This window comes from Telopea speciosissima, chromosome 3, assembly GCF_018873765.1.
Source record: "Telopea speciosissima isolate NSW1024214 ecotype Mountain lineage chromosome 3, Tspe_v1, whole genome shotgun sequence".
Lineage (NCBI taxonomy): Eukaryota > Viridiplantae > Streptophyta > Magnoliopsida > Proteales > Proteaceae > Telopea > Telopea speciosissima.
The window spans coordinates 42,957,509-42,976,639 of record NC_057918.1 but is presented as its reverse complement, the minus strand read 5'-3'; the positions used below and the strand labels follow the sequence as shown (position 1 = coordinate 42,976,639).

At 39.3% G+C, this 19,131-nt stretch overlaps 1 protein-coding gene across 1 annotated transcript in view; it reads right to left on the bottom strand.

Annotated features, from left to right (window-relative positions):
- Positions 1–18,686, bottom strand: part of LOC122656026 (acetolactate synthase small subunit 2, chloroplastic-like) — a 70,965-nt gene extending 52,279 nt beyond the window's left edge. Inside the window, exons 1-3 of the mRNA XM_043850447.1 lie at positions 18,405–18,686; positions 11,655–11,868; positions 10,727–10,810 (exon numbers count right to left, since the gene is read on the bottom strand). Of these exons, the coding sequence (XP_043706382.1) occupies positions 10,727–10,810; positions 11,655–11,868; positions 18,405–18,643 (537 nt within the window). The 5' untranslated portion in view covers positions 18,644–18,686. The remainder of the gene's footprint in view (positions 1–10,726; positions 10,811–11,654; positions 11,869–18,404) is intronic.
- Between the last annotated feature and the right edge of the window lie 445 nt (positions 18,687–19,131).

The window sequence follows — 19,131 nt, the reverse complement described above, 5'->3', positions numbered from 1 at the left end:
ATCACTTAAGTTGTCACATGATCACTTAACCAAGTCACATGATCACTTAAATTGAACCAATTGGATACAACCAATATGAACCGGTTCAATTAAAAAACATAAAAATAAACTAAGTATTGGGCTAATCCCGTATGCAACCTATATACCCCTAGTTTAGGCTCATTAAAGTGGCTTATTACATAGAAAACCCTTGGGATCAAAGGCCCAACATATATATATATATCCCAACCCTAGACTTATTTCTAAGGAAATAAGCCCATTTCAGTGATGAATCTGCATCAGAGAGGGAGAAGGGTGGCCCAGACTTGGGAGAGGGTAGGAGGGACTGGGGGGGAGAAGACCACAAACCATTAGAGATGATAGTGACGACAGTGGCATACTTAGGAATACCAGAAGAGTAAACCGTTCTCGCACCCACCATGCAAAAAAGGACTCCCATTGGGTGCCAATGATCGAGATTGAGAGAGGTGGAAATCCCATCAGAGATCTTAGAGATAGTGGCTCTGAGGGTAATGGGGCGGAGGAGAAGGATTTTGTGCTAGACCGAGGATGAGTCAGAAGACTGAGGGACTGTGCACATAGAGTCTTTTTGAGCAAGTTGGAGTAGAACCAATGAACCCAGATTCTGTCTTGTTTGGAGGAGATTATCCAGATTAATTTGAGGATACCTGGGATATTGGAATCTCAGATTCTTCTCAACCCTAGGCCACCCTCAGATTTGGGAAAGCAAATGGCGGCCCAACTGATAGGGTGAAGAAATCTGGAAGATTCCACTCCTTTCCAAAGAAAAGCAAAGGAATTCCAGTGCTTTTATGGTGGATTTGGGTAGCACAAAAATACCACACCAGTAAATATAGGAGGATTAGAGGACATATCTAACTAGCTCAACCCTCCCAGCATAAGAGAGAAGCTTGCCCTTCCAAAGTTGGAGCCTTTTCCAAAATCCGAATGAGGTCAAGCATCGGGGTATAATGATGCCCAGTCAATCTAGCAAGAATCAAACAGGTAGACCTAGATACTTGACTGGGAGACGGCCAAGGGAGAAACCCATCAAGCCAAGGAGGGAAGCCTTTCCAACATCGAAGACACCTACGAGGAAAAGATGAGATTTGAGGAGGTTAATATGGAGACTAGAGAGGGATTCAAAGAGACGCAAGGAGGACATGATAGCAGAGATAGAGGAAGAAGCCTTGAAGAAGATCATCACCAAAGGCGAGATGGATGAGCTTAAGGGCTATACATTTGGGGGTGGGGAGATGAGGAGTTGGTCAGTTTTGGATTGAATACTACGAAAGAGAATCTCAAGAGCAAAGGAGAAGAGGAAAGGGGAGAGGGAACAACCTCGGTAAATGCCGACAAAGGAGGAGGAGGAGAAGAAGCCAGCTGAGGAACCATTCATAAAAACAGAGAAATAGGGGGACGAGATGCAATAGAGAATCCACCAGACAAAGAAAGGAGGAAAAGACATCTAAGTCAAGACCTTACGAAGGAAGTCCCAACAGAGGGAGTCAAAAGCCTTGTAGATATCAATTTTCATATTATAAATTCTTTGTCCGATTCTTTTTTTACTGTTCAATCAACTTCATCCGGTTCTTCTTCCTTTGAGTGGCATTGTCGGTTAGGTCATTTCTCGAACTCCAAGCTCCAGAAGATGGTTCCTGAGTACAAGTCTACATCTAGTATAAAGTGAAACTTGTGAGTTTGGCAAACATCACCGTGTTTCTTTCCTTACACGGGATGTGTCTACGAGTCCGTTGTTGTTTTGTTTAGTCCATTCAGATGTTTGTGTTTCTTGTTATGTTTAGAGTCGGTCTGAGTATATGTATTTTGTTACTTTTGTGGACAATAATTCCCGCTTAACTTGGTTATGTTTGTTGAAGGGTTGTTGCGAGTTTTATCTCTATATAAATTCTTTGTTCCATAAGAGAAAGGAAAGGAAGGATATAAAAAATAAAATACTAATATTTTTAAATGTCGGCGAAGGGCAAAAAAACTTATTATTGCGGGGAAAACACTAATATTTAATTAAATAAAATACTAATATTTTTTTAAATAAAGGGCTAATATTTGATTAAATTAAATGCTAATATTTGATTAGATAAAATACTAATATTTTATTAAATAACATACCCTCATCAATCTAGATTCATTTCAATAGGAACAAAAATTCAACTGATTCAATAGACTAGTGACATATTTAATTAAATAAAATACTAATCTTTTTTTAAATAAAAGGCTAAGGTTCTATTCATCTGACATTTCTCAATGCATTTCTTTAGACAAAGACTGTTTTTCCTCTTTTCGGACTCACGTGGAGAAAGACAACACACTATGTACCGTACTCCTTGGGTACCTCGAAAGGGAGAGCTCAAGTAGAAACAAACAATGTCTATGGCACGATCACTCATAGTTGTCACGGCGTCACGGCGATCCAAGTCGGTGGAGGGGTGTCACGTCGATATATCGACATGTCGCCCGCCATGGCGAGCATGTCGACCATGTTTTATTTTTTATGTTCTCTATTTTTAATGTTTTAATAGATGTATACTCAAGCCATGTTTTATTTTTTCTCTATTGTTTCTCAAGTTTTAAGAAGAAAATTCAGAAATCGAAGAAGAAATCGAAGAGGGAAAGAAGACAGGAAGAAGAAATCGAAGAGGGAAAGAAGAAATCGAAGAGGGAAGAAGAAATCGAAGACAGGTGATGCAGCTCCAAGAGGGAAGAAGAAGAAGAAGAAACCCTAAACTTAGGGTTTAAATAGGGAGCCGTAGGCTAGGATTTCTATTTTTCCATACTTAGTTATTTTTCTGTTTTTTAGATTGAACCGGCTTAAATTGGTTGCATCCAATTGGTTCAATTGGTCTAATTTAAGTGAAATGTTCCTATTGGCTAATAGGTTCTTATATCCTATTGACTAGTATGGAATCTTCACTTAAGTTAATTGTTCTAAGTTAGATTCTTTTATTTTTAAGTTAGTAGGGGTAGTTAAGTCATTACACTGTTTTAAGTAATTAATTAGACTTAAACCTCTCCCTTCCACGTTTTTGTGAAGGAGAGGTATTTAATTTGTAGTAGGAATTGGCCTATGGCCTTATTATAAATATAAGAGATCGTGGGAGGCTCCCCCACAATTGAAATTTGAAAAAAAACCCTGTTTTCTGCTGCTGCTCCTTGCTCTTCAAGAGTGTTTGCGTCCTTGTGGGTACATCAAGGTGGAAGGGTGGGTGGAATCCTGCGACTCCTTACGCCGTGACGGCTGGGAGGCTCTTTGTGAAGGTGGTTCTATCCTTCAATGCTAGATTTACTGTCGTGGATATCTGCTGTAAGTCTACCTATTAATTTCTGTTTTATCCTTCTTTCCCCTTCCCCATTCGATCCTCTTTTTATTTCTATTTGTATTCCATAAACCCTAGCCAGTCTTAACTCTGCCCAGACCTGTTCCCTCATTAGATTACCATCAAAATCAGGCTACAGCCCCCTTCCTATGTCCCCTCCACTCGATCCAGCTTTGGATCCCATCCATCCATCACAAACCCTAAATTCTTCTTCCCCATTAAAACCCTAATTGGCCCAAATTCTGTCTAGACTGTCTCAGCTGACAGATTACCTTCATAATTGGATCGAACCTTCCCCCAAGTCCCCCTAACACTCGACCTAAACCCCAGCCCCTGAATCCTACTGTTAACCCTAGTTCTAGTTGTTTTTCTTGATTACAAAACCCGAAACCCTAACCCTAAATCTGCAGAATTTTGAAACCTAACCAAATCCAGATATTTTTATATCATAATGACCCTCTAAACCTGCAGATTAAAACCCTATAAACCCCATTCCCAAATTCCCATCCTAAACCCTAATTTTGCCCTAAAACAGCCCCTCATCAGCCCTAAACAGCAGGCTTAACCAGAGCTTGATTCTACCTGGCTCCTAGTAGGATTATTTCCTATTCTAGGACTACATTAACAGGAAGAAGAAATCGAAGAGGGACAGAGAGACAAGAAGAAGAAATCAAAGAGGGACGCCATGGCGTAGGTCGCCATGCAGCCCTCTCCAACGCCAGGACGCCATGGCGGCGCCATGGCGACTCCATGACAACTATGCGATCACTATATCTTTGATTTTTCTCTCCTCTATGGAAAGAGAGGATGCTACGTGGTATACCTGACAAGCGGTGGAGCATGTGGTTTCTCAAAGCATTTCTTTAGACAAAGATTCTGTTTTACCAACCCTTGACATATGAACAACAAAACCTGTCCTTAATGAGATGGTAATGAATTTCATGTGTCGTTCGTAATGGAAAGAATGATACCACTACTTCGCCTCTTTGTTGGACCATCGGTGCAGACACAATGGTCTCTGACCAGGACCAGGAACCAATTCGAATTTGGATCTTGACATGTTGAAGTTTCTCATAATTCAAATGTCCTAATCAATAACACATGCATATTCTCATCACACAAAAGAGAATTGAACTTGCTTTCATGAAAAGAACTTGGTTTGGTACAAAGCTTAAACAAAGTACCTTCACGAACTCCTTCCTATATAAATCTTTGATTTCCCCTTACAAATGTGACAATCATCTTTCTCAAATATCACCTTGAGAGGAGAGAGGCGTGAGGAGTGAATGAGCTCATCTCGATCTATGTCTATTTGTCTTTTTTAGTTTAGTAAAAAGCTTTTTTTCCAAAGATCTGATGGAGGGGATTTCTACTGTCAAAACTCTTCAAATAAGGCTTTCTTTTTGCAAGTTTGCTATCGACTTTCATTCCACTTTAGAAAAGTTTAAGTACTTCTTTCCTATGGACTTTTGTAAACGGGAGTTCAAGGTTGGACAATAATTGTCACTTAACTTGGTTATATTTGTTGAAGGATTGTTCCAAGTTTTATCTGTATATAAATTCTCTTATAATGAAATAAAAACTCAGTTTGATACATTTATTAAAAAATTTCATTCAGACAGTGCATTAGAATACACTCAAACTGCCACAGCTATGAAGGGCAATGCTTTGTGGAAACTAGGCACTGAAAGAGATATTTCAATGGATCTTTTTGCTCTGAGCATGGTATTTTACATCAAACTAATTGCTCTTACACCCCTCAGCAAAATGGTTTAGCTGAAACGAAAAATCATCACTTATTAGAAATTGCTCGGTCCTTATTTCATATGAATGTTCCCAAAAAAATTTGAAGAGATGCTTTGTTAACCACCTGTTTCTTAATTAATCGCATGCCTTCTTTTGTTCTTCAAAATAAGTCCCCTATAACCATTGTTTTTCCCTATTCTATCTAGTTATCTTTACCGTCTCGTGTATTTAGGTGCACTTGCTTTGTTCATGTCTTACGACCAGGTCGTGATAAATTATATCTCCTTGCAATTAAATGTGTTATTCTTGGATATTCTCATATGCAAAAGGGTTACCGTTGTTATGATTCTTTTTTTCTTTTTTTTTTGGTGAATAAAAAATTCATTACCAAAGAGAAGGACCTTCAAAGGGGAAAGAATACAAGGAGAAAGAAAAAAGCCAGAAAACAAACAACAACAAACAGCAAACCCCAGAAGAGATTCCAAAAAGTTACAATGTGTCTATTTCTAGGGGAGTCTATATCTAAGAGGCACCGCTGACAATTTGCTTTTGATGTCGAAGAAGATGGAGTCCCAAATCTGATGGAAAGATCTGAAGTTGGAAGTCCATCTTCTAAGATTGCGCTCAGCACTAAAAGCAAGTTTACCCACTCAATCACAAACTGAGGAGCCTCCAAAAGTAAATATCAACCCAAATCCATTCCCGCTGAAAAGGAAGGATGCACCTTTTGACCAGCCAACAATGAGAAAGAAGCCAAGACCAAATCCTCAAAGAGAATGTGCAGCTAAAAAACAGGTGATCGACATCCTCAAGCCCATTCCAGCATAGAATACAAGAAGGTGACACAGGGATGTACCTCCAAATGAGGAAAGGCTGCATAGGCAGGCAGGATCTAAGGGCTCTCCAAACTGTAAAACTGTGGCGAGGAATGTGGCTAGGGAACCAAAGCAACTTTGCGCCAAATGACTACTGCTCCCCGAGATATGAGAAGATTCCAACAGATTTCAAACTGAACAGACCTGAAGAGGAACCTGTCCAAATCACCTGATCACCCCTACCTAAAGGAGTCCTGGGAATACTCGAGAGGGCAGACCAAAAGGGGCCCAAAAGAGGGGGATGGGGAGGGAGGATCCCAAGAAGTACCTTAGATGATATCTGAGACTATGGCCAGCCTGTCAGAAGCCAAGCTATAAATAACTCTATCTCCCACCGAATGAAAAAGGATACCCAGAGGGTGCCAGATATCTAACCAAAGTCTAGTAGAGGCACCATCATCAATCAAAGAGGTACTAGAGCCGAGAGCCAAAGGTCTGAACTTCACAAACTTTCTCCAAACCCAAGAAGCTTCGGAGGGGAGAGGGACCGTCCAAAATAGTGTCATTGCGGAGATGTCTAGCATAAACCCAATCAACCCAAATGCTCCTCTGCTTGGAATCCTCTTGCTTGGGAGCGCAATTTCCCCTACACAGCCGGTGATGTATATCGGACGATTGTTCTTCATCTTCCCAAGAAGCTGATCCTCATACTTAAAGGATATATTAACCAAACAAACTCAACCCTCTTCCTTTTCCCTTTCCCCACCTTCCCTGCTTATCCTTTCCACATCTAAGACCAACCTCCCTCGGCTTTGGGGAGACAAACTGAAACTCAGGAAGTGGGGCAAAGGAATCTAAAGCAATCAGATCCTTTCCAAGGAAAGGAATACAAGAAAACTTCAAGCTTTGCAATGACAGCCTGAAGAATACCAAAGATGCCTGACCAATAAAGATAAGAAGACTGAAGAACTGATCAGATCACTCGAGACGGTCCACATAGGATAGTAACTTAACCTTCCAAAGTTGGAGTCTCTTGCGCATGAGATCAAGCATAGGGTGCAGTGATAGCAGTCAATCTGGAGGGGAACAAACTTCAAAGGCAGAGAGATTCTTCACTGCACAGAAATACCATATCTCCAAACTGCAAGGAGTAGGAGGGCTCTGATTGCCCTAGTATTAACTATTAAGGTCAAATCTCCCCTGGTATAAGAAGAATATTGTCCCAAAGTTTCAGTCGGATCTGAGAACAGAACAATGATTTCTTGGAAAACATCCTCAATATTTAGGGTTTCTCAAAAAACTGCAGAAAACCATAGCTGAGAGTAATATCACCACAAAACAGTCTCCCACATAAAAGCTTCTCACCTTACAAAAGGTATTAAGAAGATCTGATCACATCAACATCAGAATCAGATCATAGGACCATCGCCATTTTGAACTGCACAGAGAAAAGCATCGCTATGTAGGGAGAAATCTCACATGCGTAGAATCCCTAATATGCAAAGGGCAGTGTAATACTTCTGATAACCAGAACTGAAGATAAGTTAACATTAGATGATCAAAGGGCGGGGATGTTGGTCAGATCAACATCAGTCTCTGTGGAGATAGTCGAGGGGGCAACCATGCACAGAGAAACCTGAAGGACAGAAACCGCAAGCATAGGGAGCAGTTCCCATAATCTTCACATAACAGCAAACTCCATGGAAGAAACAACTTTCCAGCAACATAAAAAACACTACTTTTTAATACTCATAACTAGGGTTTCATTACATACAGAGCAGCATTGGTTGCTGCAGACCAAAGATAGAATGCACAGTGAGAGACTCTCAAAACTCAGTTTTAGGTAAGCAAGACTGATAACTCTGATGCAGATCCTAGCCTCCTCGAATTGAAGAAGCCACCCTAAACCTAGGGTTTTAGTAGGAGCCTTAGTTTAGTTTATTTCTATACTTGGTTTTTATTTTGTGTTTTTAATTGAACCGGTTTAAATTGGCTGCATCCAATTGGTTCAATTGGTCTAATTTAAGTGAAGTGATCCTATTGGCTAAGAGGTTCTTATATCCTATTGGCTAGTAGGGAATCTTCTTTTATTTTAAGTAGTTAAGTTGTTTTTAAGTCATTAGGGGTAGATAAGTCTTTTTCTTTAAGTTGTTAAGTTGTTTTTAAATTGGTCCACCTCTCCATGACTTAAGTGAGAGATTTGATTTGTAATAGAGTTAGGAATAAGGCCTTTGGCTTCTTATTTAATAAGAATCGTGGGAGAGGCTCCCCCCCCTCCCACCTATTATGTTTTAAAAAAAATCGTGGACTGCTATTGGCTTTTGCTGCTGCTGCTTCTCTTCTCAGAGAATTGCCTTGTGAGTAATATCAAGGTGGCCTTGTGAGTAATATCAAGGCGAGGGCTGGTGGACTCCGGCGACTCCTTGCATCTTGTAGATCGGGAGGTCCTTCTTCTTCAATCAAGTTCCTCCAAGCTGCCATTGAAGAACCAGCAATTCAGTAAGTTATTTTATTGTTTTAGTATTTCCCCTCCACCTTCTAACCTTCCAACCTAACCCTAATCCATTCCCCCTTAAACCTTAATTATCTTAAACCATAGTTATCCTGTCCAGCCCCTTCCCTCCATCAGATCTGTTCCAATTTTACACCACAGTTCCTGCAGGCCATCTCCTTCATTCGATCCCCCATTCTGCCCCCATTCCTACAGCTAAACCTTAATCCCCCTGTTCCCCATTAAAACCTAAAGCCTCTAAAACCTGCCCAGACCTAACCTACCATCCAAACCACACCAAACTTCAACCGAACCACCCTCTCCATACCAGTGACACTCGGCCAGAACCCCTTGACCTAATTCCCCCTAAAAACCCTAAATCCCATCATCCCCTTCATTCCCAAACCCGAAACCCTAAACCTAAATTTCTGAAATTTTAAAAACTTATTCAAACCTAACGTAACCTAGTGCATTAAGACCCTTAAAACCTGCATATTAAAACCCTATAAACCCCATTACCCTTAGTTAACCCAAGCCCTAATTCTGCCCTAATTAGCCTAAGCTGTCCCAATCGACCAGCCTTGTTAGGTGAACCCATTGCCCTGGCTCCTAGTGGGATTACTCCGACCTAGGACTATATCAAACTCCCTCTCTAATATCATGTTATAAAAGCATAGTTGAATAACCAGGATCAAAGTATAAGAAGAAGAAGGTGAAGAGAGAATGGGAGACAAAAGAGAGTTCACGGTTTTGGGTAGAAAGCCCTACCATGAGCATTGTATTTATATTTATATATAAAATAGAGGGAACATAAGAGACAACTATACCCCTGGTTATAATAAACCAGTATAGATATACCCAACACAAACAATACATAAAAGAAAGAAACTACCCCTACCGGTAGTACATAAACATAACATTCTTAACCTGAGTCAACAAGGGACTCCTCCAACAGCCCACACATGGAGTGTCCTTATTAGTTTCTGTTTGGTTTATAGTTTCCATTTTAAAGTGTGTCACTCAGTCAGTTATAAAATACACAGGAAGAGGCATAGCTTCCCCCATTATTGAATGAATGGAATAGAGTTAATTTGGTTTTGAAATTGAGGTTGTTACCTCCTTCCTCCCTCGTTCTCCCCATGATTAGGGGCTTTCTTTCTTCTCTCCCTTCTCTCTCACTCACGATCTCCTCTCTCTTCTTTCTCCTTTTCTCCTTTTCATTCATCGATCTAACCCACCACCAGTACATCATCTTCCATCGATTTGATTTCCATTACTTTTATAATTCCTTTCTGTATTTTTATATTTTTCGCTTTTTTTCCACCAAACTTAATCTCCTACCAAGGATTTGAGTATCGGTATCGGGTACCATATTGGAGGGATGATTTTAAGAGACGTACCGTAATGGAGAAAACACAAGATATGCTAAAGATACGGATAAAAATGGTCAAGAAATGCGTGGATGTGCTTATGACATATACAAAATACAGTTTTTAAGCATAAAACACCTTATTATGCAATATGTAAATATATATCAGCTTGATGAAAGGATTTGAGTCGTTTTTACTTAATCTAGAGATGCATAACAACAACAACAACAACAAATAAAAAAAAAACGATCTGCAACTTTACCACTTCTTGGTCCGTATCTGTTTCAATCCATGATTTGAGCACTATAAATTCCTAAAACTAGTTGAAATGGTGAGATTAGGGTCGTTTTTTATGTTAATGATTTCCTCCAACTCATATCAAAGAGAAAAACAAGTTTCCAAGGCCTTTGGTTGCTCTCAGTTTCGTATCTCACTCACGGTTTCTGTTTTGTAGGGGTTTAGAGGAGCCATATCGAATGTATCTTACATGTATTGGAACGTATTGGACTGTATCGGGTATCAGACTTTATCGACTTGTATCAATCAATACAAATTTTTTTTTAAGAATAGTAGATACCCACCATTACTGATACGCATCAGCCGATTTAAGATACGATACGGACCGATACTTAAAGCCATGTCTCCTACAAAAGTAAAGTTTTCCAATGTACTAATTTACTACAACCATGTTCATTCATTCCGTGCTTTTATGAATTTGGATCTCCATATTAGTAAATCAACTAACCTTTTAGCTAAGACTTGCTCCAAAATTGTTTGTAGCGTACCAGCATATAAATGAATAAGATAAGATTTAAAGGAAAAGGACAAAATAAGTTCTGTTTTTCAAACTAAAACATGTAGAATCTACAGTAGAAAAAGCATTAAAAACATAAACAATCATGAAAACATTTATATGGTAAAACTATTAATGAAAACATTCATGAATCATGACCATGCCTATCTAGTTACCTCTGCACGGTTGCTTGGTTCAGCGTTGAGTTTTATAAGCATTAGTTCACGTTCTACCTGTGGCTCTTGTGAAAGATCTTCCACCTGGTACACCAGATAAAGAATATTTTCCATTAAAGTAAACCAAGGTACATATTACAAGAAAAGTGGATGGAAATGTGCCCCAAGGTTTCGTAAATTTTGACAAAAAATACCTGGAAGTGAAATAAAATAAGAAAATATTTACCTTTCCTATTTTATTTAGTCTTTGAGCATAAAATAGTGGGCCCCACAGCAGAACTTTGCATCCCTTCTTTTTATTTCTAATGAAATGAACTCTACTATTAAAAATTTTATGTAACTACCCTTTTTAACTGCAGCCCATTTTGCAAAAAAAATAAAGAAGCCTAATAGCCTAAAGGAAATTTAGACCACCGGTCATAGAAAATAGCACACAGCAAGGTTGATACATGACAGGAAAGTTAAAATTCACGAGAGCGAGCAAGAGAGAGAGAGAGTTTGATGATACGATGCCAATAGTAATAATAATGATAATAGTAATAAAAACAATAATAGTGACAAAAAAATTCCAGAAAATTAATTGTAACTATAAAACCTTTTTTATAATATTTTGTATTTCTTGTTGTTTCTTTTTATGGCCATACATGACAAAGAAGCATACTCAGGATTCGGTGACTGAGGGGAATAATTCGACCATATGATGGGGGTGGCAATTATAGTATTGACCAAGGAAGATTGACTTTTTTTAGCAAAAAATCCCAATATTAAATTGGAAGTTGTTTCCAAATTTTTGTATTGCATGTCAATATTTCTTTTTTTCATTCTTAAACAAATTTCTTTTGCTTTTGAGGCAATTCATATAAAATGCTAGAGAAGAAGAATATAAACTATGAGATTGGAAATGAAAATTCATGGATGAGATCAGAACCTTTATAACATTTACAAGCTTATTAAGCTGCTCCACAACTTGTTGCAATACTCGTTCGGTTCCTGAGACAACTATTGTGAAGAGAGCCTTGTCCTCGTTTAAACCAACAGCAAGGGACTCAATGTTATACCCCCTTCTAGCAAAGACCCCAGCAATTCGATTTATCATTCCACTTTCGTCCCCAACAAATACAGAAATTGTGTGGCGTTTTACCCTGCATTTATAAATAAAAGGCCCAATGTTGAAACCACAGTAACCAGAAGTACAAACTTCATAAGCACAACAGAAAGCTCATAAACATCCGATAAAGGACAATGAAAATTTCCTGTGGGTAGTGACCCAATTAGACAGATGGGTTCGATATTAAATAACATGGATTTCACATGAAATGAAACAAAAGTCTAAAAAATACTAACGAAGTCAAGAGGTCCAAATGGTAAACCCCTACGAGTTGTTTCACTGGTTGCCTCTGCAATTTTAGCATGATTTCTTGAATAGTTGCACCTAGGGGATTGACTTACTGATGTCGGGCAACTAATGCAGGGGTCAGTTGGCCTCGGCAATTTTTGTATGATTTCTTGAATAGTTGCACCTAGGGGACTGAATTACTTATGTTAGCCAACTTATGCATGTGTCAGTTGCTCAATGTGTTGGGAATGTGGAATGCTAGAACAAAATTTGGCCGTCAAGAACATCTCCTCAGATGCGTTAGGGTATTTGTCAATCTATCAATAGAGTTAAACCTGTCATCGCCTGATGGAAGAAGCTCCTTCAAAAAACCCTTAATGGAGAAGATACTTTCTCTTCCACTCTCAGCAGCTTTCCTCAATTCGCAAGACTGATTTAGGATTTCTTATGGCCATCATATTGATAGTTGAACCACTTTAAAATCAATGATTGTGATCGAGCCAAGTGGTGTGAACCAAAAGGGTGATCTCGCAACTTGTCTATTATCGCACATAAGGACAATCCATACGAGATGTAACCACTTTAGCCCCAAGTGATAGAAACTTTCAATACGTTTAGTTCCTCCACTTGTCAACATCATATACCAGAAATACGGGTATGGAAATAAACACCGCCAAAAACCCTAATCCGCCGAACGGCCAATATCAGAGGGTCTTAACCGGTGATTGCACACAAACATTTTTGAAACACTTTTAAAATATAATTACATATTTACAAAATATTTAAAACACTTTACAAATCTGCCAGTGATACCGGAATTTCCATCCAATCACAGTCAAACAACTCTCTCTTTAGGTGTTCTCCCTTTTGGGAAGTGGATACCCTGTCAAGCATCTCTTCCATCTACAATAGAACATTGTACACCAAGCGCACCAATATAAAGCAAGTGTAAGCATCAACCTTTGGTACACCACATACACACAATGCGCAACTGCAATGGTAAGGACCTCTCAGAAAATAGGGACAAAACAACTATTGGAAATTCTTGTTGCATAAACAGCCGGCAATAATCCACACAAGGATCTCTAATGATGATGATGCAGCTCCAAGTAGGAAGAAGAAGAAGACGAAGTCCTGAACTTAGGGCTTGATTAGGGAGCCATAGATTAGGATTATTATTTTCCATACTTAGTTTATTTTCCTGTTTTTAGATTGAATGGTTTAGAATTGGTTGCACCCAATTGGTTCAATTGGTCTAATTTAAGTGAAGTGTTCCTATTGGTTAATAGGTCCTTAAATCTTATTGGCTAGTATGGAATCTTCTTTTAAATTAGTTGTTTTGAGTAGATTCTTTTAATTTGAGTAATAGGGGTAATTAGGTCTTTTCAGGGTTTTAAGTTATTAGTTTTAGTTTTAATACCTTCCCTTCCACGATTTTGTGAAGGAGAAGTTATTAAGTTGTATTAGGACTTGGCATAAAGCCATATTATAAATATATTAAATCGTGGAGGCTCCCCCACATTGAATTTGAATAAAAAAAAAAAAGACTGTTTTTGCTGCTGGCCGATTGTTGCTGCTGCTGTTCCTGCTCCTTTGTGAGTATCCTTGTGGATTTCAAGGTGGATAGTGTGGGTGGAGTCCTGCGACTCCTTGCATCGAGACGATCGAGAGGTTCCTTCAATTATCAAGCTGCTGCCGGTGGATTCCTGTGGTAAGTTTGAAGTTTAATTTTCTGTTCCATCCATTCTTCCTCCCCCCATTTGATCCCTCTTATTTTCTGTTTGAAATTTTAAAACCCTGATCATCTAGAACCTGTCCAGCCTTCATCCTTCATCAGTTTTCATCCAAAATTTAACCACAGATCCCTTACTGCCCTCCCTCCACTCGACCTAACCTGCAGCCTCAACTGTCCATAAAAAACCCTAATCCCCTCACTCACATAAAACCCAAAAAAAAACCCTAAAATTCAAAAACCACACTTCCAACCATCCATTCCCCTTCAAACTTCAGTCGAGCCTTCCCCTCACTGTTTGGGAAACTTGATCTCAAGTCCAGCCCCAAAATACCACTCTAAACCCTAATTTCAACCTACATTCTACAACCCCAAACTCGAAACCCTAACCCTAGAATTTCATAGTTTTAATTGTTTGTTTAAACCTATACCATTAGCTTCCTTTAGACCTGCCCATCATTATCATATATCTCATTCACTCATTTCCCTTACCTAACCCTAATTTTGAGTCAAATCAGCCTACTTTGCCCCAATCGGCTGGTCAATTTCAGAACCATTGTACACCTGACCTCTAGTAGGACTGCCTCCTATTTAGAGCTACATTAACTTGGTATCAGAGCCATGGCTGAACATGGCAATCCAGCGCTGCCACAACCACTCGATCCTTTGGCAGCAATGTTAGAGATGTTTCAGAAATTTACTGCTGACCAGAAGACTTTGGTTGAAGATTTTAGAGCTGAACAGAGAGCTATTGCTGAAAGGCTGCAAGTTATTGAGCATAGACAACTTGCACTTAATGGGGACAGCAATGTACCCATAGAAGAAGACAGGTACCAACTCCATTCAGTGGTACAAAGGCTGCCTGACAGAGATGGGAGCTCAAGAGATGACTACATGGGTTATAGAGATGGACACATAGGTCACAGGGACAGATTCAGAGCTGACTGAGATGACATGAATGGTAGAGATTATTATAGAGATCGCCGGGACAGACCTAGAGATGCTCGTGAGCCTTTTAGGGAACACAAAGATCACCACTGAGGCTACAGAGACAGAGATAGAGAAGACCGGGACAGAGACAGAGGTTGCCAACCTACTTTTGAGGAGTATATGAGGTCCTACTTCACTGAAGACCAGGGTACTAATCGGCACTATACAGACAACCAAAAGGTGCAGCTTAAGCTGAAAGAGCTCGATGGTCACCCTGACCCCCAAGTATTTTATGACTGGCTTACTGCAATAGAAGATTATTTCGACTAGTATGACCTGTCTGAAGAGAAGAAAATGAAGTTAGTCCGTGCTAAACTTGTCGGACCAACATATGCGTGGTAGAGAACTATTGAAAGAGAGATGGACTTTACTAGTACTGCACCCCGCACTTGGGAAGACATGAAATACGACCTAAGTAAGCAATACTTGCCAAGGCACTTCAGCTCTCAGCTACAGGATCAATTCAACTCCCTCCGCTAAGGAACCATGACTGTGACTGAGTACATGAGGAAATTCGATGCTCTTTCTTCTTGCACTGGCATTAGGGAGGAGAGCATCCAAATGTTTTCCTGGTTCAGGTTGGGTCTATCAAGTGAGATCAACAGGGCAATTGGGGTAGTTGATGTTGCAGACGTTCGAGATTGTTTTGAGAAGGCCTTGAAGGCAGAGGAGCTATTAGCTTCAAGTAAACAGTCGGGTTCTACTTCCAAGCTGGCCTGCATCAACACTAGCACCTCAAAACAAGGTTCCTCTATGGGCAACACCTCTCGCCCAGCTGTTCCCCCACGTGTGGATGATAAGGGCAAAGCTCCTATGGACCGAAATGACCCTTTCACTTGTTACTACTGTCAAGACAAGGGGCATATTGCTAGGGACTGCCCACACAAGAAGAAGTCTGTCAACGTGGCTGAAAAGGAAGGAGTTCAAGGTGAAGGTGAAGACCAGGGCGAAATTCATTTCCATTCACTCCCTCCTGATGATGAGGACGATGTGGCTGCTTATCTTGAAGACGAAGGTAATGATCCTAGAGGTGTTCATATGATCCTTCAAGAGACTGCTGCCCAGCCAGAGTTCCAGCCTTCTTCATCCGTCAAAGAGCTGTTGTCCGCATACAAGCTTGAACCATCCGCTGAAGATGAACTCAAGAAACTTGATCCTGATTTGGAAGACCATTCTGTGATCTCCAACCATTCATCGAAGATGAATGCTTTCAAGACAGGGAGAGTTGATGCAGCTCCAAGCAGGAAGAAGAAGAAGAAGAAGTCCTGAACTTAGGGCTTGATTAGGAAGCCATAGATTAGGATTATTATTTTCCATACTTAGTTTATTTTCCTGTTTTTAGATTGAACCGGTTTAGAATTGGTTGCACCCAATTGGTTCAATTGGTCTAATTTAAATGAAGTGTTCCTATTGGTTAATAGGTCCTTAAATCCCATTGGCTAGTATGGAATCTTCTTTTAAATTAGTCGTTTTAAGTAGATTCTTTTAATTTGAGTTAATAGGGGTAATTAGGTCTTTTCAGGGTTTTAAATTATTAGTTTTAGTTTTAATACCTTCCCTTCCACGATTTTGTGAAGGAGAAGTTATTAAGTTGTATTAGGACTTGGCATAAAGCCATATTATAAATATATTAAATCGTGGAGGCTCCCCCACATTGAATTTGAATAAAAAAAAAGGACTGTTTTTGCTGTTGGCCGATTGCTGTTGCTGCTATTGCTGCTCCTTTGTGAGTGTATCCTTGTGGATTTCAAGGTTGGATAGGGTGGGTGGATTCCTACGACTCCTTGCATCAAGACGATCGGGAGGTTCCTTCAATTATCAAGCTGCTGCTGGTGGATTCCTGTGGTAAGTTTGAAGTTTAATTTTCTGTTCCATCCATTTTTCCTCCCCCCATTCGATCCCTCTTATTTTCTGTTTGAAATTTTAAAACCCTAGATCATCTCGAACCTGTCCAGCCTTCATCCTTCATCAGTTTTCATCCAAAATTTAACCACAGATCCCTTACTGCCCTCCCTCCACTCGACCTAACCTGCAGCCTCAACTGTCCATAAAAACCCTAATCCTCTCACTCACATAAAACCCAAAAAAAAACCCTAAAATTCAAAAACCCCACTTCCAGCCATCCATTCCCCTTCAAACTTCAGTCGAGCCTTCCCCTCACTGTTTGGGAAACTTGATCTCAAGTCCAGCCCCAAAATACCACTCTAAACCCTAATTTCAACCTAGATTCTAAAACCCCAAACCCAAAACCCTAACCCTAGAATTTCAGAATTTTAATTTTTTGTTTAAACCTATTTAAAACCTATACCATTAACTTCCTTTAGACCTGCCCATCATTATCATATATCACATTCAGTCATTCCCCTTACCTAACCCTAATTTTGAGTCAAATCAGCCTACTTTGCCCCAATCGGCTGGTCAATTTCAGAACCATTGTACACCTGGCCTCTAGTAGGACTGCCTCCTATTTAGAGCTACATTAGATGATCATGTTCAACACACATACAATATGAATGCTCACACTTATATTCTGTAATCACATTGCGAGAATATACAGTGTGCCAACCATACGAACAAACTGTCCAATTCTGTCGCTAGTTATGAACACTTTTAGGTCATACCTAGGGCAACCATCACATATATAATATCAACTCAAATTAATAAATTCAATCGGTATTGAAGTGGATTTGATGGCCACACACATATAATAATATATATCCAACACAATGCCCCGAAACACCTGGGTAGCTTTCTAGAAGATGGTTTCATTGCTTCTTTTCATTTCTAGATCAACAAAGAACAGATAAAAATATTCTTTCACTGTTTGGAAGTTTTATTAGAATTTTCTCATGTTACAGATCATAGTTCCCCCAAAGTGTTTTTTTTTTTTTTTTTTTTTTTTTTTTTTGGGTGGGGGGATTAATATAAGTTCTTGGTCAAACAAATCAAAAGGCATAAACCTAATTACCAACAATGCACAAACTCAAGTGAAACATTATGCAAAACCCTGATTTGATCTACGTTACTAGAAAACCCACATTAAGAATAACAATCAGAACTGTTCATCTTTAAACCATAATCCAAATAAAATGAAACCAACCAAAATAGGGGGGATAAGGGAAGGATCACTCATAATTGCTCCAAAATATTAAAATAGAAGTTCAAATCAATAGGCAACCAACAAGAAATAAGTAGAAGCAACTAATTCTGAAATCCTAGAACAACTATTATCTGCTTTTCCCCAGAAGGGGGGAGGGGAAGGAGAACAACCGAACCTAATTTAGCACATTTTGCTCTATTTATTAAACCAAAATAAGAAAATTAATTATTTCCTTCCTTCAGGCAACCTAATCAGAAACAAAGTCGAATGAGCTAAAACTACCTACAATGCTATCAGAGAAAAAAAAGTTATCTATTGAATACAACGGATGAAAATAAGCAGAGCCCAGAGCGCATTTGAAGCTACATACAGCATGAAATTAAAGAATAGACAATTAACATGTACAAATCGATAACGGTTCCTAGTTCCTACCAAAAAAAAAATACAGGAATGCATGAGAGACATAAACAAGCACTGACAAAAAGAAAGAATGAAACTTCGAAGCTAAAAGCCAAATTACTTAGAGCTCGCCCTTGAAGCTGCAGAATCGGTTAAAGGTAGCGCATTGTCGTTGCTCTGTTTATCTACGTTAGTGGCAGAGACTTGTAGTTTTTTTATCTCGAAAGCCCTAGATTTCGAGGTCAAACCATCTTTCGTTCTGGGGAAGTACGGGAATTTCGAAAGTTTTCTACTGAAACCGATATCGGAACCAGATTGCAGATCCTTGGCTAGAGTGAGGTGAGCCGACAGAGCCGCCATTGTTGTGAGACAGAGAGAGTCTGTGTCTGTGTGTGCAAACTCTGTGTACGCGCTTTAAACCCCGAAGATTCAAGAATCCAAGACGTCCTTCACTCGTTAGGAAGTTGCCGATTAAGAGTCTAAGGGTGTGAATTATTCCGGTTCGATTTACATTTTGACAAGGTGTAAATCAATATCGAACCGGAATCAGCCAAAATCAAGATAATTTTGCATTTGATTTGATTTTATCGGTTTCTATTTGGTTTTTGTTATGCAGTTCACACGTGGTTTGTAGTTTCAATTTTAGAAAATGATTTGAAATTCTGATTTGTAATGTGTTTGATTCCAGTTCAAATTCGATTTACATGCGATTTGTAGTACCATTTCACATTTGGTTTTACCTTTATCCTTTAGTTTGATTGTTTTTACCCCTAATATAAGATCATTAACAAATAAGTTTAGAATAACCAAAGTTTGCCATCTCAATATATAATGTAGATTCTCTAACT